The sequence below is a fragment of the Rhinichthys klamathensis genome, unplaced genomic scaffold, assembly GCF_029890125.1.
Source record: "Rhinichthys klamathensis goyatoka isolate OS25496 unplaced genomic scaffold, OSU_Roscu_1.1 h1tg000003l_1, whole genome shotgun sequence".
NCBI classification, from domain to species: Eukaryota; Metazoa; Chordata; class Actinopteri; order Cypriniformes; family Leuciscidae; genus Rhinichthys; species Rhinichthys klamathensis.
In genome coordinates this window covers 4,564,720-4,587,375 of record NW_026606556.1, presented here as the reverse complement: position 1 = coordinate 4,587,375, position 22,656 = coordinate 4,564,720, and the positions used below count along the sequence as shown (strand labels likewise).

Below are 22,656 nucleotides of genomic sequence, written 5' to 3'. Positions count from 1 at the left end.
TGTCAGTCAGTGTATTTCATTTAAGCATACGCCTCATCTCAGATGTTTCTCCTAAAAGTCATAAAAATGAATCCATTCAAAGGAGGTCGCAATCAGTAATCGTAGACCCTTTCAAAAAATGAAAGTTCAAGTTCATTTAAGGTACATTATGTAACTTTTTGCCCTCTAGTGATAAAAAAACAGAACTGCATGCATTTTGCGGAAGAACATTGTTTTGGTTGTGCTTCGGCTCTGCCTGATTGTGCAGATGAATATGGTTATCTTTCTGCTCATAAAACATTCTCTACTAGGCTAACCAGTTTAGATGGAAAGGATCTCAAGCTGACTAGCTGAAGATGTTACAGTGCTTCAAAAAAAATGAAATGACACTTCATCACAATAGAAATGCTTTACAGTGAACTCTAGAGAGATACATAGGACAATTTATCTGTTCAATAAAATACCTTACTCTCCTGTTGTGTAATAAAAACGCCATCATCTCTTTTATTACGAGCTCTGTCACGTTCTCTTTTGCCAGCAAATCCTAAAAGGAAATGTATCATGATTTCCACAAAAAAAAAACCACATTGATAATAATAAGAACTATGATAAATAATAGATCACCGAATCAGCATATTAGAGTGATTTCTGAAGGATCATGTGACACTGAAGACTGGAGTAATGATGCTGAAAATTCGCGGGAATAAATGACATTTTAAAACATATCATAATAGAAAATTGTTATTTTAAATTGTAATAATATCTCACAATATTGCTGTTTGTTTTTACAGGTTTTTTTATCAAATAAATGCAGCCTTGGTGCTCCATTATTCCAAACTCTTGTCTAATCCTGTGTTTCAAAAACATGGCAAATCACCAATATTATCTGATAAAAATGGTATCATACATTTAGCTTCTTTAGCTGAAATATTTTTCAGGTCCTGCTAAAGCGTTTGCTGCCTTTACCAAAAAGCAACTGGCTCTTTTATCTGATAGGCGAGACTTCCTTTACTATATTGGGTGTTGTGGTTTCTCCCGGTCATTTCCTTCTGCTTATACAGTAGGGGTGTGCAAAAAAATCGATTCACATTTGAATCGCGATTCAATCTTTACCGATTCAGAATCGATTCATAGAATTCCAAAAATCGATTTATATATATATTTTTTAATGGCGTGCACGGGCGGAGTGGCAATCGGGTGAGTCAGGACTTTTACCGGTGTGTTTAGAGTTTTTTAGTAGTGTTTCGAGGCTGCGAGGGCCGGTCTGATAAATAGTTACATTGCAAGTTCTTGCCGCCCGCTGGTCAAACTGTGCAGCCTCTCTGCTCAACCCGTGAATAAATGCATCGATCCGCAGATTATGTTTGAGTTCTGTAGATCTTTTGCCAAGCGTGTCAGAGGTTACGGGTTCTTAACCGCCCTCGTATAGTTTTTTCTCTCTCTCTAATCAAAACCCAATATGTTCATCACGTTTGTGTGCATTTTATTTTGTGATTGCACCGGAGTCTCCACAACGGCGATATGAAGCGCGTGTCCGAGTGAAGACTGCGCGAGCCACAGAGAACACTGTATCCATGACACTGATAGCAGCGGCAAAGAGCGCTCAGCTTGATTTCAAAAACAACAGATCTCTTATTTAATAGCGAACTAAATGAATGCTCTGCTAGTTAACTGGAGATACCCGCAAATTAAGCCTATGAACGACTTCACTGGATCTAAACAAATCAATCTAAACCATAGATGTTACCAGTAGCGGTGGCTTTTTAAAATCTATTTAAAATAATTTCGCAAGGGTTCTATGACATTAGTATATTTTTAGGAAGTTCAATGTGTCCAGTCGAGTTCACATTTCAACAGTCAGCCTGGTAGCTGAAGTACTCCTTAAACCACATTTAGCATAATTGTTTGATCTGACTACAGCACTTTAAAGCTAAATGTAAAAGCTTTTTATTTAAGTTTTATTTTAAACTTGAATTAAATGTATTTGAAAGCTGGCCAAAGCTTGGCACTTTGCACTTTTTAGTTGCAAAAGTTTTTATTTTTGTATGAAGACATATAAAGTAATATCAAACTACATTTAATTTGTTGTGTTTTTTGTTCTTTTAAATTGTGTCTACTGCAATCAATCACATAGGAAAAAGTAAACTACATTTATATACTGCGAATCGTTTTTTGAATCGAGAATCGTTTTTGAATCGAAAATCGATTTTGAATCGAATCTTGAGACAAAAAATCGGTATCGAATCGAATCGTGACATTTTCTGAATCGTGCACCCCTATTATACAGTATCTGTCTGAGCACAGTTTGAGACATTGTTGAGATCTCTCCTGAAATTCTAGACGAGACGCGTGAGATTACTAGGGTTTTTTCCTACGTGGAGAACCTGAGAAGTCTTCATTTGCGCTCAACTTAATCTCACTACTGTCTGGTGGGAATTAACTGATATCTTAAAAAGTTTATTTTCTTTGTGAGTCAGAGGTTTGAGGTCTTCATGTCGATTGTGAGCGTTCACACGTACACAAGGCCGTTTCCTTCCTCTGGCTCAGCCTATTGATTTAGTTGCTCTCTGGTCTTGAGATGTGCCCTCACCTCCTCACCCGTCCACTCTCCTTCTCTGGTTAATTATTGAACACGCCAGCTCAGGTTACCATATAAGGCTGACTGCTGGCTTTCACGGCGTTACAGGGGAAGAACGGTTGAGTTAGTTTGAAAGGATACCTGGCTCGGGCTCTGGACCACTGTGAGTGCAGATGACTTTTTAAATTTGGTTTAATTTTGCCGCCTTGCCCTCTGGCTGTGTGTAACACTGTGAATATTGTGGATTTCATACTGACAGGCCGCCTTGGTTTGGCTTAAGGTGTTGATGCTTGATTTCCCCATTGCTACACTCTAAAAAATGCTGGGTTGTTTCAACCCAAATTTGGGTCAAATTTGGACAAACCCAAATGTTGGGTTAAAAATATAATTAAAAAAAATTTACAGTTGAAAGTGAAAGTTGAAGTTGGGTTAAAATTTTGGTCAACATTTGGGTTTGTCCATATTTGACCCAGCATTTTTTAGAGTGATATGTCTGACATCATTGTGTAAAGCCGCAGATGAATGGAAAACACACAGCTGGATTTAGAGTATTACTGGGGTAGGATACTAGGATATGGCTAAAATAAAATGTTATTTATTGAAATACATTTTTTTTAAATTAGGGATGCACAATATATCGGCCACCATATCGGTATCGGCCGGTATATGATCATTTTTAATGTTATCATTATCGGCCTGAAAAGAAAATTTGGCCGATATTTTAAAGCCGATAAATAATGGATTATTTCCTTCAGCTGAGACACTTCAGATGCGCAGTGTTCACCATGATGGTTTTGAATTGCTTGAAATATGATTGAAATCACTTCAAAAAAGGAAAATGGAGTTTAGTGCAGCACAAGTCTGTTTTATAGGCTACATTAAATTATAATGAGAGAACATTATAATTGTGTGCTTGGGACGTGGTTTTTAAAAGTGAGACTTTTGTTTCTGTAATCCGGCTCTCAAAATGTATATAAAAATTTGGATTTAGTTTTGTCAACCAATATATCGGTTATCAGCTTTTAAATATAAATAATTATCGGTATCGGCCAAAATGTTCATATCGGTGCATCCCTAGTTTTAATGATAAAATCCATAAATTAATGAATTTATTGAAATTACACTACCTGTGTTACATTGAAATTAAGTTGGTCTCCATAAGATTTTTTAAAAGAAATTCGCAAGGAAGCTAGCCTGGTTAAAACCAGAGCATTCTCAGTTGTAACTGAGTTATGGTCTGGCAAAGCATCATAAACAAATCATTTCCAGAGGGGCGTCACCAACGGACGTCGCGGATAGACCTAAACCCAATCAGAGCGATGAAGGAGATGACGTACGCAGAGCGGCGGAGAAACATCTCCGAGTGTTGTTCTTTGCTCGGTTTAACAAAAAGGAAACGTTCAAAACAGACGCGATAGCTGATTGGAACGAGTGATGTTCGACGGCGGCATCCATCTTTGTAATGTAGGCTACAAAATCTGCTTCAAAATCCCAGCGCTGTCGTCATCGTGTAAAGATTGGTTTACACGTTACCCCAATGTTTCTGATTGGTGCCGCGATTTCGGCGGATTGGAAATGGGCTTGAATGAGCTCTTTGCCAGACTAACTTTCAGAGCAAATCTAAATTTGCCGGAAGTTGTCTGGGTTTTCCCAGGCTACAAGGAAGCATTAAATTGATTAAAAGTGTAAAAGAGTGAAAACTGTGTAGAATGTTACAGAAGATTTCAGTTTCGAATGATTGCTTTTGAACTTTCTATTCATCAAAGAATCCTGAGAAATATCACAGTTTCAAAATTGAAAATAATCAGAAATGTTTCTTGAGCACCAAATCAGCATATTAAAATGATTTCTGAAGGATCATGTGGCACTGAAGATTGCATCACAGAAATAAATTACATTTTAAAATGCATGTACATACATACATAGAAAACTGCCACATGGGGACTACTGTGAATTTTTGATATTCATTAGACTACATTTTTGAGTTTTGAATCATTTTTGAAAATTTGAAATGATTCACTTTAATGTTACTTTACCATTTATGCTACTGAAATTTAAATCAAAGACACTATTATAAGAGACAAACATAATGGCATTAAAATCATCATCATCATCATCGTCATTTTTTATATGACAAAATTTGTTGCAAATATATTCATATCATTTGGATTATGTCCCATTCATGTGTCTTTCTCTTTCTCTCTCTTTCTCAGTGACAGTTACATTGTGCGCGTGAAAGCGGTGGTCATGACCCGAGATGACTCGAGTGGGGGATGGCTGGCACAGGAGGGGGGGGGCCTCAGCAGGGTGGGCGTCTGTAAGGTGATGCCCGCTGAGCTGACCGGACACAGCGACTTCCTCATCCATGGCGAGCGCCTCAAAGACAAGCAGGTGTGGCACCAACACTCATAGTCTTCCTCCCCGGGGGCTTCTAGGAAATCAAGCTGATTTACAACCTGGGGAGTTTTGCATGCTGGGTTCTTTTCCAAGACAAACCTGGTTACAAACTCATTTGTTATGTGATTTGCAAGACTTTTCTCAGACAATGACCTCTAGCAGTGCAGCAGCAGCACAAGTCTGTGGGCTCAGGCTCAGATATGTCTCACTTGTTTTGGCTGGCAGGTGATTTTGGAATGTTTCGTGAGGAAGGATCTGATCTACACGAAGGCCACGCCCACATTTCACCACTGGAAGGTCGAAAACAAAAAATGCGGCTTGACGTTCCAGAGCCCCGCCGATGCCCGTGCCTTCGACAGAGGTGTGCGGAAAGCCTTGGAGGACATTACGGAGGGTGAGAACATCGAAAGTAGAAAAACACTTGCATGTTTCCAGGCTTAAAAGTGCACTACTAAATGTTTTTGGCTCCACAAAAAAAGTTGCATACGTAAAAAAAAAAAAAGTTAACAACTATTGGAAATAAAATGCTATGCACTCACATATGAGGAAGACACTAGGCATATAAGAGGAGTCTCCCCTCACGGTGACAGCCATGTTGAGATCACATGATCTGCTGACTACTCACTTTATCTTAGTTTCACCCTTATTATTAGACGCTTTTGGTTGTGGTGTTAATCTTGGGTGACAAATACATCAATGAATAGGGTATCCGCAATTGCATCAATTAAAAAAAGTGTGTGTGTGATGCTGCATCCACACCAGTAGGTGTCAGTAGGAAGTCTAAGACCACTGTTGTATTAGCTAGAAAAAACAGCAAAACATGAATATTTAAAGTCAATAACTTTATCCCTTAAAACTCATCTTTGATCACCCAAATTACATTTAAATGTTTTTTTCTTGAAAAAATGTTTTTTCATGACTTAAAATAGCTTGAATGTAACTCGACACCCTTGCCTCATTAAGTATACACGGTTCTATGAATATGCAAATTTGCCCCGCCTCCACTCACTCACACCAGCTCAGAGATCCACTCGTTGACAATCACACGTTGATCTGATTGGTTACAAGGTAGTTTGTGACGTCAGAAACACCAGGGATTTCAAACCACGTTTTTGGTTTCTTTGGTTCACTGCAGTTTTAAGGAGAAAATACTCAGCAATGGTGTTGACTTATGAATATACACATTGTTTGTCTTAAATCATATCAAAAACACCACATATATACCACATAGTTTATATAAACAACATTAAAAGCTTGATTTTCACCACAGGGGGACTTTAAAAGAAACAGAGAAGTTTAAACCGCATACCACTTTTACTATTTCAGAAGCATATTGTGTTATTGTTTTTAGAACAACAGAAAAATAATACTTACGGCATATTCTTAAATGTGCTGCAAGACTTTGAATTAACTGCAACCATCTGTGTTAAGAGTAGAGAGGCTATACTTTAGCGATGTGATGCGCTCTAGGACTTCTGGCTGGAGTTGTGTTTCATCCATCAATCAATCTTTCACTGTCGTCTCGTCAGTTTCTTTCTTTCTCCGACCTCAAACACCACCATTAACCGACAGGATATGTGAAGGTCTGTCGGCTCATGTCTCCTGTTTGTGTGTTTTATTTTAGGTTCCACAACTTCCTCTTCAACACTCCAAAATGAGGCTGAACTTGGAGATGACGATGTGTTCACAGTAAGAGCCTTTGTTGTATAATGATTATTTAAAAGGTCATGAAACCCTAACCCATTTTTTGTGATTATTTGACATTATTCTTTGTTTATTATTAAGGGAAATGTGGTTATTTTTTTTATTTACTGGAGCCATTTCGTTCTTCCGGTTTGAAAAGCAAAGTGGAACCAACATCATGAAAAAGTGGAGTGGTGATTGGCTGCAAGTGCGCGTCTCTGTCTTGAGTTTCTGAGCTTTTTGCCGCATTATTCATGAGAGTTAACTCTTTTAATCCAATCACTGCGTTGTATTATGCATGAGATCGCATTACAGCGGAGAATTCAAATGTCACAGAAGACCGTTTAACGCGTCCCATAAGTGTATGTTCCCTCAGTACAGTAACACAAAAGTGTGGAGCTGGAGTTTGACTACCAACACGTGAAAAATATGAGTGTGCATGAGAGCGGTTTCTTTAGCTACACTCACGATTCATATCCAGAGCAAGCATGTATCGGACATAATTCATATACTCCAGCACCGTGTATGCACACATTTTTCATCCTGTCTTCTTCAAATCAAATATATATGTGCAAATAAGGAGACTGATACAGCGGTACGTCTGATCATGAACGCGATGACACTGAATTATTCTGATACACAGAAGACAATGATGAAGAATGGGCAAAAAAGCAACTATGCCTTTATTATTTCTGTTAAACTGATCATTTGTTCTAAGATTTTTGCCCGTATTCGTAATGAAAATATTTTTAGACCTATTAAATGTTCTTCCTCATTTTTCGTATATCAATAGCTCTGCAGTTATAATGCTGATTTGTTAATATTTATAATTTTTTTTTTAAAAAAAATAGCAAAACGTATTTGATTTGTTGATGATAGTAGTAGTCTCTAATGAAAAGATTTTTGTGAGTTTGTTGTAATAGGGTTTTCATGACCCTTATTACTGTATTATTACTTTATCATATTCCTATTATCATAATGTGTCAACAAGGCATTTTTAATAAATGTTTAAAACATTATTTTTGTTTAAGAAATGATGGATGATTCCCATTATTCTAGTTAGATTCTCATTTCAGTAATAGTTTTTTTTTTAAATACTACAAAACAATAAAGAGTATACTACATAGAATAAAGAGAGTAACAAATATGAATGTTATGGGTAAATACTTCAATAATATACACAATTTAAATCATATATAATTTAATTGTATTTACATACAATATAAAACAATTTAAATATGATATAATAACAAATACATTTTTCTGCATTACAGTGATGAGATTGAGATTTATTGCATTACTGTAATAAATGTGAAAAATCAAATGATTTTCAGGCTTCCTTCTCTTTCCTATTTATTTCTTTTGAATTTGGAGTGAAATATTACAAAGCCCCTTATAAGACATTCAGAAGAAAAAAACCTATTTATTAATATATGGTAAATGTTTTTCATTTATTTAGATAAATTGTGGACAGATTTTATTAATTTGTTCCCTTGCTTTAGTTACATTTACGATTGAACAAAACTGAGCGAGCGAATTAGTACAGCTAAAACGAGGGAACAAATGTGAATGAACTCTTAGCTCGTGGTGTTTGCTTCACCTCATGTCATGTGCGTGGCTCTGTATGATCCAGACGTTTCCTCACCCAAACACATCGGCGGTGCGTGTTGTTTCACGCCATTGTGCACTAAGGACATATACGTTTTTAAAAAGCAATATTTAGTAGCTTCCTCTTCCCTTCAGCTTTGAGTGTGTGTGTGTGAAGCGTCCCAGAAAAGGCCTTGTGATATTTTTTCCCACTGTGGAAGAGACGGGCCTTTGTTTTGTGAAGATGGTGGATGTGATGGCGGCACAGGCCGGTTTCCTGTGGCGATTTCTGTTCCGACGCTTGCCTATTGCACACTCACTGTCACAGTCACAGGAGACCAGGAGCAGCAGGAGAAGACTTCCTGCTCTCCCCAGTAAAACTATCATTAGCAGCTGCTTCCTAGCTAACTGCCATCCTGATTTACTGTCGCCCTGGGTGGAAGGAGGGGGAGAGGGGGGGCACGCACAGGGGAAGCCTCATGGCTCCTCTTTCACTCGCTGTCTGTCTCGCTTTCAGGCCAAAAGGGTAGACTGCTAAGCCAAGGACCCCGAGCTTGAAAGGAAACTTAATCCAACGCTTCTTTCCGTCCTGGAATTTATGCTCTTCTTGTGCGCGTCGGAAAACACAACCAGATTTACTGCCGCGCGCCGGTTCTTTTTTAAAACCTACCTGTTTTGCAGGACACACACATTCTGCGGCTGTCGGAAGCGAGTGGACACACACTTCCACGTGAGGTCGTTGGCGCAGTTGTTGGGTTGGGGGGCTGGTGTTGATGACCTTTCCATATATTGCCGTGCGAGGCAAGTGGCCGCAGACAGCAGAAATGCGGGTCTGGATTTACAGCTCGGGGCGATTATGTCGAGGGGAGTTGTTCCTCTGCTGGGATGCACATTCCTCCTGATGGTTCCTCGTGAGCTAACCTATACTTAACCTCAGCTCGTTTTAGCTCATTCAGATCAGGGAATGGACTTGCGTCTCTGAATGCAGGGCATTTAGCAGGGTGTGTCTTCAGTGTGCTCTGAGACGCATGGTTTTGAGATGCTTGTGCTTATATTTTCACCTAATGCATATTTGCTCTGAAATGGAGTCAGTTAATCAAACTGCCAATGTTACAAAGCAGATTAAAAACTTTTGAAGAAGTAAATTGTAGTAAAAATACAAGTTGTAGAAAGTAGTTTTTAATACATGAACTAAAGAAAGAATATGTAATTATTTTGATTTATTTATGGACCAATTTAACAATACATACAAATATTATACACAGTATTACATATATAATACAGCAGAAAAATGATTGCAGTATTGATTCATTTTATTTCACCAGAAAAACAACAGTATATTTTGAATATTGGATATAATGAGCAGAATTAGACGGAAAACTTTTCGGAAGTTGCAACCTTGTTTTATTTACACTATAATGGGAAATGGCTCCAAATAAAATTTTCTGAATAATTTTAGACAAATCTCAGTAGTAAAAATGTTAATATTGAGTTAGTACATATAAAACCAAACCAACACATTTTCACCTGTGAAAGGTTATCCCAATGTTGTGGCATCATTGAATCTTACTGTGAGTGTGAGTTATGACATGCGGACCGTTCCAAGATGGCGGCGGGCCGACGTGTCTGGAGCGGTCGAATGTGGCATCTACGTATGCTCATATGGGCAAAGACTCTTCTACTCCCTGTCAAACATTTTACATTTAAACATTCAATAGATTGGGGCTGGCATCATTCTAGTAACCTGCCAAAACATGCTAGCGACACTTCTGTAACTTACATGCTAACAATGCGTCATGCTAAAATGTAAATTACCTTTTAAACACTTTTGAATTAAAATACTCTTTGAATGAAAAAAAAAAAGACTTGCCTTTCCAGGTCACCACACACATTGAACTGATTGGCAGAGCAGAGAGCAACAAGTGCTCCAAAGGTCATAATGCATCACCCTACATCATGACAAAAGCAACGCTCAATGATGATACTCAAAATTGTCATTAATATCTATGATGAGTCATCAGTTATGAAGGGAAATTAGTATTTTTGATTGACAGCTGCGCAACTACCACTTTTGACGCTTCAAAATATTCATAAAGAGATTGTAAAATTAATCCATATGAAACTAATTCATAAATTCAATCTGTTCATCATATAAAGCGATTGTGTCTCTTCAGAAAATTTGGACTAAACCGCTCAATTTATATGGATTAGTTTTACGATAGGGTCAACGGAGGGCCAGAAAGCTCTCAGATTTCATCAAAAAGATCTTCATTTGTGTTGTGAAGATGAACTTACAGGTTTTAAACGACATGAGGGCGAGTAATTAATGACAGAACTTTTGGGTGAACTATCCGTTTAATAGGATTGCATTCATATAAGAAGTGAACCGTACCAGAGTTCACATGAACCCCAGATCACTGTTTTTAGGTGGACTCAGGTTCAGTTCGTGAATGCACACCCGAGTTCGAAGAACAGCGTTCACATCATCCAAACAAACTAAACTAATGTCTATCGAACAATGGTGCGTGCCAAAAGTGCACTCAGTAAACTTCATAAAAACTATATAGACATATTTAAAAAAAAAAAAAAAAGCTAATAAAAATGTTAAGAAACACTACGAAATTGTTGAAATTTTAACTAAAAACTAGAATAGTATATCAATGATACTAAAGTAACACTGGAATGACTGACTTTGTAAAGCGCAAAGGAGATATTTTTTTATAACAATGTTCTTAAATAAATTTAGTGAATAAGTTCTGCTCATATGATCAAGATGTAGTATACTAACTACATATATATATATAGTTAAACTATAAACTAATAGTGTAGTCACATGCACTGCTTGAATTTTTAGTTGAACAATCCAATTATTTCTAATTTGAGCTTTTCCTTGTTTCAGGTGTGTATTTGATTTACATATTGCATGAATACACTCTTTACTTTATACTTTAAAAGAGTATGGTAGAGTTTCTGACAATTTGGGCTGTGTAGTGTGTATGTGTGTGTGTGTTGGGAGGAAATATATAAATGACAAAAAACAACTTCCTGTGCAGCAGTCAGGCAGGATAAGGCTTTGCTGTATAGAGCGCTCACAGCCAGGGCCCTGGAGGATGCTCAGAGGAAGTGGGATGTGGAAGACTAACATTTCTGGGAAGAGGGGAAAAAAACGAGGTGGAAAGAATCAATGCTTCTTTATGCAAGAGGTAGAGAACCTTTATTCTGTTATCCTCTCCGGTCCTTAGCAGGATTGGGCATCTGCATGTGGAGTATGTGTACGTAAAGGCTCTCAGCACCGGTGCCCTTCCAAGACTCAAGATGGCTGATTACAGGCAATTTGACTTGGAACTCAATTAGTTCCAGCACATTTTTCACTCCCTGGATTGTCTTATTGAGGAATTATAGCTGAAACCCTTGTTGTCAGTGGTTTGGAGTTCTATACAGAATATAAAACGCTTTCCAGATAGCATCAGTCATGCGGGTTGAGCACACGCTGACCGCACACACGTTTAGCGATGGCGGGCATTCGGTGCGATCAAATCTGATTGCTTGCGGTTGACCTGAGCCGCGGGAAAGCTTTTGATGCACAGCAAATCCAACTATGCTCAGATCTACAATGTTAACTGCTAACCTGTACAGCAAGCAGCTCCTCAAAACATGTTCCTCTGGCCAGGTCAACAGCTATTAGAAGAGTCTGACACTAAAGCCCTCTTCAGTTTCAATGCAAATGTTTAGCATGCATATGGTCAAATCGATAGCCTTTCAAAGTATACTCCATGATGTGATAGCATGCTCGAAAACAAGCGCTTGATACATGGCCTCGAGTCATCCTTGTCCAATATTGCGATATTTCTCTCCAGAAGTTATGACGGATTAAAAAGTCAAGCAAGAACCGAATAAATCCCTTTGACGTACCCGAGCCATCTAGAGACCAGATAACAGACTATCCTGTTCCTGTAGGATCTACCTTCCTGCAAAGTTCAACTCCTACCCTGGTAAAAAAAACAGCTAATTAAGATCTTCAGGTGCACTTGATAATTACAGACAGGTTTGTTGGATCAGGGTTGGATGTGAACTCTGCAAGTATGTAGATGGAACAGGAACAGGATTGGGCCCCACTGTCTTAGACACTTGGGAGTAGGCTCTCAACAACCCAGAAAACCCTAGTACCCGGATAGCAACATGCTAAAAACACAGAAAACATTAGCTTGCAACACCCAGGTAACCTGCCACAAAATGGTGGGTGGTGATGGCGCAGTGGATGGTGATGGCGCAGTGGATGGGGGTGGCGCAGTGGATGGGGGTGGTGATGGCGCAGTGGATAAGACACATGCCTTTGGTGTGAGAGACCCGGGTTCGAATCCACTGTGAGACACCAATGTGTCCCTGAGCAAGACACTTAACCCCTAGTTGCTCCAGAGGCGTGCGACCTCTGACATATATAGCAATTGTAAGTCGCTTTGGATAAAAGCGTCAGCTAAATGAATAAATGTAAATGTAAAATTCTAGCATCATTAGAGCAAATTTTACAAGAATGGTTTTTTTTTTTTTGTCAATACTGTCTCCTTACAAATTCCATTTTTGTGTTTGCTTATGTAGTAGTTAGTCCTTCCCATATGTTTTTAAAGGCTTATGTTATTGTTTCTGACCCCTGTACTCAGTTGTGGTCCATGTATGGGCCTGGTTTTGACCCCGCTTCTATTTTCTTGTGCTCTTTATGCTGGTTCTCTCTCAGTAGGTCCTATGGGGCCACATTAAGCTATGTCCGGTTATAGCCAGTTTATTGCTCAGACAGTTTGGATTGGTCTGGTGTGGTTTCGTGCCACAGGGTGGCCAGCCTCAGACTTAATGAAGGAGGGCCCATTTGTGAAATTACCCAAAAGACTTCAGTTTTGCTCCCCCCTCATTATCTTCCCGTCCTCCCCCACTGCGCCACTGATTGCGCGTCATTAATGGGCCGGCATCGGCTCTGCTGCTGGGAAGGTATGCCTTTGAATCAGAGTTGGGCCACATGTGCCTTTGAACTCTCTTGTTATCTGCGCTACGCCACACACTTCAGAGCTTTTCGATAAGAGGGTTGATTTTGTGGTGGGGGTTAGCGATTTAGTTTAGTGCGCCATTTTTTGTTCTCTGTTTTGTCCTTCGTTTCTGTTCAAAAATCTAGTGTAGGCAACATTTTAGTGTTCAAAAAATTAGGCTGCATGATTATGTGTTGCCTACTAAGGCAAAATGTTAATGCTGCATTTCACAGGCAAAAAGTGAAAGTCAAAGATGACAGACGAAGCAAACAAAATGTCTTGCGTAATATATCTTTGTATTTTATGCTTCTAAGAGTGTCGCAACATGCTGACATCAAACTATTGGAATAAATGAACCAAAGCCTACAACATAGTTCATGTGAAATCGAAGAACAAACTGGTGTAACGATAAACAGTAAAACTGGTATAATCTTAAACAAAAACCAGCCAAAACGAAGTTTGTCTGGAGTTTGTTTTAGGAGTTCAAAACAGCTTGCCAAATCAAGAAAGAGCGGGTAAACGCCTTTGAAATACTATTGGTCCAATGGTCCATGATGACAAGCTGGTGTGGCTTTGATGCTCCACCTTCTTAGGCGCTCCATATTCATCTAAACGGCGCTCTCGGCACAGTCTGCCGATGTTCGTACACACCATCCACGTGTAGCTCGATTTTTGTGGCCACACGGACTCAAGTGCAAAACAACAGTGCATGTGCAACGGATTGAGAGCTCAAAACAAGGTACACTACGTAGTCCACTCTCAGGGTCAGTAGTGTGTTTTTTGAAAGATTGCACTTAATTGTGGGCGTTCGTAGTGCTGTCGCTCTAATGTTATTGGTAGACTGCACGTCTGGCCATATCTATTGAAAGTACAATCACAAGTCATATATAAAACTAAGATATCATTCTAATTTGACTAGGAATTAGGCTTAAAAGATTTAAAAGTAATATTATGCTGTTGGAGAGTGTTGTTATATTAACCACAGAAGTCATTAACTAGATTAACGATCGGTCAATCAACAAATTAAACTCACTCATACTGTCAACAACAGTTACTAAAACGTCATTCGAATTTGACAAATGTTACATTTTCTTGTCCATAATAATCAACATAATGCAGGGGAAACTATAAATTGAACTGCAGCAGTGCTAAACTTGCCTCATACAATTACAACACAAGATCAGTGTATGAATCAAACATACATTTTGACTGTCGACAGTTGTTTTCCATGCATCGTTTATGTATGTTACGGAGCCCCCCTAGTCCCACTTTGTCAAAAAAAAATTATTATAACTATCTCGTGGCCTCAAGATAAGTAACTCGTGGCCTCAAGATACTATCTCGTGGCCTCAAGATAGTAACTCGTGGCCTCAAGATACTGGGTGTTTCTCAAAACCAAGAATGCAAAGAACGGACTTGTGTTCTTGGGGAGAACGCTCTTGCTAGTTGTTCTTGGAAGAATGAACTCACAAGGTGACGAGCACACAGAACGCTGCTGACAGTTTGAGACGATGTGTTCTTGCTGGTATTGCGCAATAATTCCCCCGCACAGACACCGTCTGCAGTACCCAAACATAACGAGAATTATTGACGATAACAGCCAGGCTGCAATGGTCTCTTGACTGTGGGGAAAAACGAGTCTGTGAGCAAACTGGCCGGTTGGCTCGATAGCTAACGTTACACCCGCAGGCGCTTATGGAGATTCTCACTTCCGAAAACGTTTGAGCACATTTTCGATTAGCCATACATTTTCGTAAAATGCCAATATTTGAAATCTACACAGTTGATTTCTCGCATCAAATGTTCTCAGAAGTGAATTTAGTGATGAAATAGTGTACGTAATTGTAGAAAAACGAAATACTGTATTGACCTGCCTCTCCTTCCTCGAATGCCGAATTGAATGCTGGGATATTTCTGCCGTCAAGTTCACACAAGTTACCAGCCGATGCATCCTCGGTAAAATGGGCGTGTCAAGAACACATCCGGGATTTTTAACTGTTCTTGCCAAAATGCAAACTTGTGTATTGGGACAGTACTTGGGCCACAAAAGATGACGTTTCACAAGAACACAAGGACACAAGTACAGACAAGAACACAGATTGAGAAAGGCCCACTATCTCGTGGCCTCAAGATAGTAACTCGTGGCCTCAAGATACTATCTCGTGGCCTCAACTTGAGGCCACGAGATAGTATCTTGAGGCCACGATTTACTATCTTGAGGCCACGAGATAGTATCTTGAGTATCCACGAGAGTATCCACGAGATAGATCTATCTTGAGTATCCACGAGAGTATCCACGAGTTACTATCTTGAGGCCACGAGATACTATCTTCAGGCCACGAGTTACTTATCTTGAGGCCACGAGATAGTTATAATAATTTTTTTTGACAGAGTGGGACTAGGGGGGCTCCGTAGTATGTGGTTACACTACAGTATAATATAAAACAGTGAATCAAATCACTCCGCAACTCTGTCTTGCCTGCAGTCGAGACGGTGCCGTGAGCTCCACTGACAGTCCCTCCTATTGGTCGTTGCTCGCGAAAATCGCTTCTCATTTGCATAAAGTTAAAATTTCTGAACTTTCGTTGCGTGTCTCGCGTCGCTTGACACGCCCACATTCTGTCGCCAACGGTCTCAGTCGCCAGCGCTCCATTGAAATGAATGGGATCGTGTCGCTGCGTGTCGCTGGCGGTGTGAACGGGGCTTTAGAAGACAGTAGACAGCAAGGCAGCTCAATAGTTTTTATATCTACGTCGGCCAGACTCGGCCTGATACTGCTTGAGTGCTTTGGAGCAGTGTTTTTTAGAACGGCAGTGTAAACATCTGAAAGGGTCTGTGTTTTTAATTATCTCCAGCAGTCCGGCACCAGCTATCCTCCTAAACGTATTTTTAAATCATGTCGGCTCAGGCTCTCTTGGCAGAGATTTGAGGGACGCCTGTATTATTTTTGGCCAGCAGTTCTGAGGTCTTTGTATGAACACGAAGGGGAAACCAAGGCCCGGCAAGGCTGGACTGAGACAGAGAGAGAGAGAGAGAGAGAGAGAGAGAGAGAGTTTTGACCAGGGTGCAAGGGCAATGGTCAGCCACCGGAGACTCCTTGTTCCTCTCGCTCAGCTGGAGTTTAGTCTCAAAAATAGAAAAACTCGGCATTATCTGATCCCAGTGACCCTACAGACCCCATGAATGGCTTGATGAACACCGTTTTCTTTCCTGCGTTGGCATATTTCCTAAAAATCAGGAGAGTAAAGAGAGTTTAGGCGAGACATATTGAAAAGTGCATTCCTTTTTTTGATGACCTGTAGAGTCAACATGACAAGTTAACAGGAGATAACATGTTTTTTTATTGTTTATAATTTTTTCAACAAAAACCTAAATATAGACCATTGAAAAGACATTCAAATAAAAGCACATTGATGGACTTACCATCTGTCCAGGATGTTGGGATAGCCTCCAGCATCTCTACATAGCGGTTTGGAAAATGGATGAATGCAAAATAAAATAAAACCTCTCTCACTTTCAGCTGCTTCTGTTAGGGGTTGCATACTTGTTTGCTTATTTGCTTATCATTCTCATAATTATTTGCCATATTTTATATTAAAAATATATATGTATCTTTTGCTTTTAAGCTACTCCCGTTATGGGTTGCCACAGCGGATATTCATAATTTTATTTGGCATATTTATTTATGAAATAAAAATAATTCAAAATTACACACAGGATTTGTTTTTTCATAATTATAATTGTTTAACCCATCTCATATTGAGAATTTGCAGGCTATGTATAATTTCCAATGGAGTAGGTTTTACTTTCTCATTCTTATTCTGGAGGGCATTTTATTAGAGTCTGCATACATCCACGATATATAGTTCTTCTAACCACATATATCTTTTTAAAGCTCAGTGTGTGTGTGTGTGTGTGTGTGTGTGTGTGTGTGTGTGTGTGTGTGTGTGTGTGTGTGTGCGTGTGTGTACTCGCACTCCACCTGGCAGGTGGTTGTATAGAAAGGCATCCTGTTCAGCCAAAGGAAGGATCACGTCCAGACTCTCAGCCACTAATCACTTCCCATCCGCCCTGTCTGCCTCCCTGCCTGTCTGCCTGCCTGTCTGCCTCCCTGCCTGCCTGTCTGTCTGCCTGTCTGTCTGCCTGCCTGTCTGTCTGTCTGTCTGTCTGTCTGCCTGTCTGCCTGCCTGTCTGTCTGTCCGTATGTCTGTCTGTCTGCCTGCCTGCCTGCCTGCCTGTCTGTCTGCCTGCCTGTCTGTCCGTATGTCTGCCTGTCTGCCTGCCTGTCTGTCTGCCTGTCTGTCTTGTTTGCCTGTCTGTCTGCTTGCCTGCCTGTCTGTCTGCCTGCCTGTCTGCCTGCCTGTCTGCCTGTCTGTCTGCCTGTCTGTCTGTCTGCCTGCCTGTCTGTATGTCCAAATGTCTGTCTGCCTGCCTGCCTGTCTGTATGTCCGTATGTCTGTCTGCCTGCCTGCCTGTCTGTCTGCCTGTCTGTCTGTCCGTATGTCTGCCTGTCTGTCTGCCTGCCTGTCTGTCTGTCTGCCTGTCTGTCTGCCTGCCTGTCTGCCTGTCTGTCCGTATATCTGCCTGCCTGCCTGTCTGTCTGTCTGCCTGTCTGTATGTCTGCCTGTCTGTCTGTCTGCTTGCCTGTCTGTCTGTCTGTCCGTCTGCCTGCCTGTCTGTCTGTCTGCCGGCCTGTCTGTCTGCCTGCTTGCCTGCCTGCCTGTCTGTCTGCCTGCCTGCCTGTCTGTCTGCCGGCCTGTCTGTCTGCCTGTCTGTCTGCCTCCCTGTCTGTCTGCCTGTCTGTCCGTCTGCCTGTCTGTCTGCCTGTCTGTCCGTATATCTGCCTGCCTGCCTGCCTGCCTGTCTGTCGGTCTGCCTGTCTGTATGTCTGCCTGCCTGTCTGTCTGTCTGCCGGCCTGTCTGTCTGCCTGTCTGTCTGCCTCCCTGTCTGTCTGCATGTCTGTCCGTCTGCCTGTCTGTCTGTCTGTCTGTCTGTCTGTCCACCTGCCTGTCTGACTGTCTGTGTCTGTCTGCCTGTCTGTCCACCTGCCTGTCTGTCTGCCTGTCTGTCTGTCTGCCTGTCTGTCTGCCTCCCTGTCTGCCTCCCTGTCTGCCTGCCTGCCTGTCTGTCTGTCTGTCTGTCCGCCTGTCCACCTGCCTGTCTGACTGTCTGTGTCTGTCTGCCTGTCTGTCCACCTGCCTGTCTGTCTGTCTGCCTGTCTGTCTGTCTGTTCAGCCTCCGCAGGCAGCTGTCTATCTGCACCATTCTAATGTTTTGTGTTTAACGACCAGGCTGGAAACTTTTCACTGGAGCTCATCCAGACAGAGAGCTCCAGTCCTGCATTTCTGTTCATACGTTTGAAGTAGACGTGTGGCCGTTTCCATTGACCTCTACTGACAGGCTGTTTCAGAGCTTCAGCTCACTCCAATGATAGAGCAAATCTACACTCGTTTTGCAAAGCTAGATGTTCATAGCTTCTGTTTCATTTGGTAAAATGTTATCATTCATGACATGTAAAATACGTTGCACATTAGATACAGTGGTGTACCTCAGCAAAAAGAGAATAGCTTGATTCTGGTACATAGAACAAGCACTGAGGTGTTCTGTAGGCCAGAGCGGATGGTTTTGTGGGTGATGGCCTATATCCCAGCATGCTGGAATAATTTTGAGTTCCTCTAATAACAGGGAGACTTCAGAGGTTTTTACAGATCCTGCGGCCTGAGGCCTGATTTTTTGGTTTAATTGCACACTGAAGTTGAGCCACGTCACGTCGGATTGACTGCACTGACGTGTGCATGTGTGTGTTTATGTGCCGTATATGACCGTGTGCGTGGTGTATTAATGTTTAGCTGTGAATCAATGCCACTTGCCCATGATGTCATGGAAAACTGCATTTACTCTGCAAAACACCTGTCTATGATCAGGATTGTTTTCTTGTGTTTTTGACAAGACTGACCGCAGTTTCCTGGACAGTACGTGCACTGTGTTCAGCTCTTGTTTCTCAGGAGATGATGGTTTTTCATTTTCAAATGCCTCTAGGTCGTTTGAGACTGAGCTTGTCGTTTTTTTGTTGTTCTTAAGACTGCCACCGACAGCTCCTCAAACTCATCTCAGAAGAAGGAGCACGCTACACAACTAGTGGCCACCTCCACCTTCTACGAGCCTCACCCGCATCGCTGCATCCTGCAGTACCGGCCGCCTGAGCGCTACAGCCTGGATCAGGTACCTAGAAACTGGAGCCTAGTAAATATTGGCATGAAAGAATGAATATTAATTATACATCACTACTAAAATACACTGCCGTTCAAAAGTTTGGTGTCTGTAAATAGTTGATTCAGCAAAAGTGACAGTAAATCGATTTCTATTTCTATTTCAAATAAATGCTGTTCTTTTAAACTTTCTAGTCATCAGAGCATCCTGAACAGAAATATAAGGGTTTCCACAAAAATTTTAAGCATCACAACTATTTTCAACATCGATAATAATCAGAAATGTTTGAGCAGCAAATCAGCATATTAGAATGATTTCTGAAGGATCATGTGACTCTGAAGACTGGAGTAATGATGCTGACAATTCAGCTTTGATCACTGGAATACATTCCATTTTACAATACATTGTAAAAATTGAAATCAAATGTCACAATCTTACTGTTTTTACTTTATTTTTGATCGAATAAATGCAGCCTTGGTGAGCATAAAAGACTTCCATCAAACACATAAACACTCTTAAACTCGATAGCGTGCATGTATATTATTGTAATTTTATTATGTAATCTCAAAATGTGTGCTTTTTTCCATACAAATTCAGCTAATTCAAAAAGATGACTCATTCACAACTCATCAATATCTCAATTCATATTTATTGAATAAAACACAACTATGAAACATCATGTGAAGTCAGGGTTACCATACTTGGCCTTCACGTCACTTCACTAAATTAAAGAGATGCGATTTTAATGGATGATCATACGGGCACAGTCACCTCTTTTATGCGTTTGTATTCTTCTTGCCTTTTAGAAGTTCTCCAGGAACCCCTTCCCCTTTGAGGACGAGGAGATCGTCCGGATCAACCCCCGGGAGCGCTGGCTCATCACAGGCTACGAGGACTACCGATACGCCTCGGTGCCGGACAAGTTCATCCAGCCTGAGGACTCGGACTCGTACGTTCAGATCGCTAAGAGCGAACCCTTGAAGCACGACTACAACTACCCCTACGTGCCCAGCTCCGACTTCACCCAGTGCGACCTCAAGAGCCACTGCGACGGTGAAGTGGTGGCCACCCAGCCTCGGGTGTTCAAGCTCAAGGGCAAGCGGAGGAAAGAGGACGGAGAGCGATCGCGCTGCGTCTACTGCCGGGACATGTTCAACCACGAGGAGAACCGGCGCGGACAGTGCCACGACGCGCCCGACCCCATTCGGACCTGCATCCACCGGGTGAGCTTCATGTGGTGCGCCGACAGCATGCTCTACCACTGCATGTCCGACCCGGAGGGCGACTACTCGGACCCGTGCTCGTGCGACACCAGCGAGGAGCGCTTCTGCCTTCGCTGGACGGCCCTGCTGGGTTTGTCGGTGCTGGCGCCCTGTTTGTGCTGCTACCCGCCGCTCCACATGTGCCACCGCTGCGGCGTGGCCTGCAGTTGCTGCGGAGGAAAGCACAAGGCCGTCGGATGAACCCCCTGCCCGTCCCCAACAATCCCTAAACTCGCGCCCCTCGGAACGCTAGCACTGAGGAGGGCAGGAGCGGACACGGCCCGGTTGGAGCTTTCCCTGCTTTTACTTCACAGTCTCTCCTGGTTCCAGAAAACAATTGGTGCATTTAACTGGCTTGAAAAACATTCTCTTCTCTTTTGGTTTGATTTTATATATATATATATGTATATGTTCTTTTCTTTCCCTTTTGTTGTGGATGTTTCTCTCAGTTCCTTGTGAACGAAATGGCTCTTCTGTCAGGTGGCTCCCGGAGCCTTCACTTTCATGCATTTACTTATGCAGGTACTTTATATTTTTTACACTGATTTGACTTTTCAAGAACTTGAATAGCTTGTTTCGGTTTTGGCGTCCGTGGCCAGCAAAGGGAGGAATTAGCCGTTTACTCTTCCTGAACAGGTCCTTACATAAACTGGCATTTGTATCCCAAGCCCTTTAACCCATTCAGAACAATAACAATGAGATTAGCTCGAGACACTAAACCTGTAGTTGGAAGCGACCATTTGTAGTGCGTCTGCGGGAGAACGTGTGTCGATGCCTGCGTGCGTGTTGTAAAGGAATGATAACGTCGTATCACAGCATAGTATTGTTGTTATTATATTTAAGCCAAATTTACATAAGCTGCATCCAGAGTATATGTAAATACTGTATACTCATATGTATATGTTTCAAATCGAATTATTGTAATCACCTTCGACAGCCACAGCTGTGCTTCAGATAACGGACATTTTCCTTATAGAGTTGACTTATTTTGGATGCGAGGGTGGCTTTTGAGTTGATGCATATTTGATATCCAAAGATTATTTTTGTCATATTTATTTTTCGCCGTCAATTGAATCACCAGCCAAAGGGAGAAACAAAATAAATAGAGAGAAATTATCGGTGGGCAAAACAAGCACAGCCATGATGAGTTTCTAGCGAGCCCACACCACTTAAACGGCAAAAAAAATCATTCTTTTAATAAAAATGTTTGTCTTGAAAAACAATGTAAATATCCTCACAACAAATTACTTGATTTACTTGAGAAGCAAAATTGTGAAAAATAAGGCTTTAAAAAAAACAAAAACAAATCAGAATTATACCTTTTTTTTAATCTATTTATTATGATTTTCTATAGGTTTTAAAAACAAACCTCTTTTTTTTTTAGATTTCTGCTTAAAATAAGAAGAAAAAAAACTTTGCCAATGGGATAAGAAAACTAATGGAAAACAAGTCAATACGAAATAAGCCCAAAGTATACTTGGGCCGTTCCTGTTTGCACGTACAACACACACGTTTCGGTGACTTGAGCGCTTGAAAACAAAGTCCACTAGATCTTTCCGCGCTCATGGCCAAAGGACTATACTCTGAAAGGCAGAAGACGGAGCAAAATGAAGTATACCCGCGCCTTTATGCGATTTTGCTTCTCATGTCATTTTTTTGTTTTAGGGCTGTTTTGATATTTTACTGGAATACAAGATCAAAATATCAATTATTAAAATGATTTTTGCTGCCTATTTGATTTGAGATATTCTACTGAGGGAAAACACTAAACCGCTATATTTTTTCCCCTTACTGAAAGATGGTTCATAATTTGTCTCTATGATCTCTAGATAAAAAAGGAATTGTTGTCTCAAAGATGTTTCCAGCTCCAGTCCTGATCTCTAAGAAAAACAAAAGGAAACAGAAATATAAGCTTGATTTTTAGGGTGCTTTATAGAGGGACAT

At 41.0% G+C, this 22,656-nt stretch overlaps 1 protein-coding gene across 2 annotated transcripts in view; it reads left to right on the top strand.

The window, feature by feature from the left end:
* spred2b (sprouty related EVH1 domain containing 2b) overlaps window positions 1–21,822 on the top strand; it is a 40,912-nt gene extending 19,090 nt beyond the window's left edge. For both annotated transcript variants that reach the window (XM_056249833.1, XM_056249823.1), the window contains exons 2-6: window positions 4,771–4,948; window positions 5,180–5,348; window positions 6,579–6,643; window positions 19,322–19,462; window positions 20,257–21,822. In XM_056249833.1, the coding sequence (XP_056105808.1) occupies window positions 4,771–4,948; window positions 5,180–5,348; window positions 6,579–6,643; window positions 19,322–19,462; window positions 20,257–20,913 (1,210 nt within the window). In that variant the 3' untranslated portion in view covers window positions 20,914–21,822. The remainder of the gene's footprint in view (window positions 1–4,770; window positions 4,949–5,179; window positions 5,349–6,578; window positions 6,644–19,321; window positions 19,463–20,256) is intronic.
* Window positions 21,823–22,656: the final 834 nt, after the last annotated feature.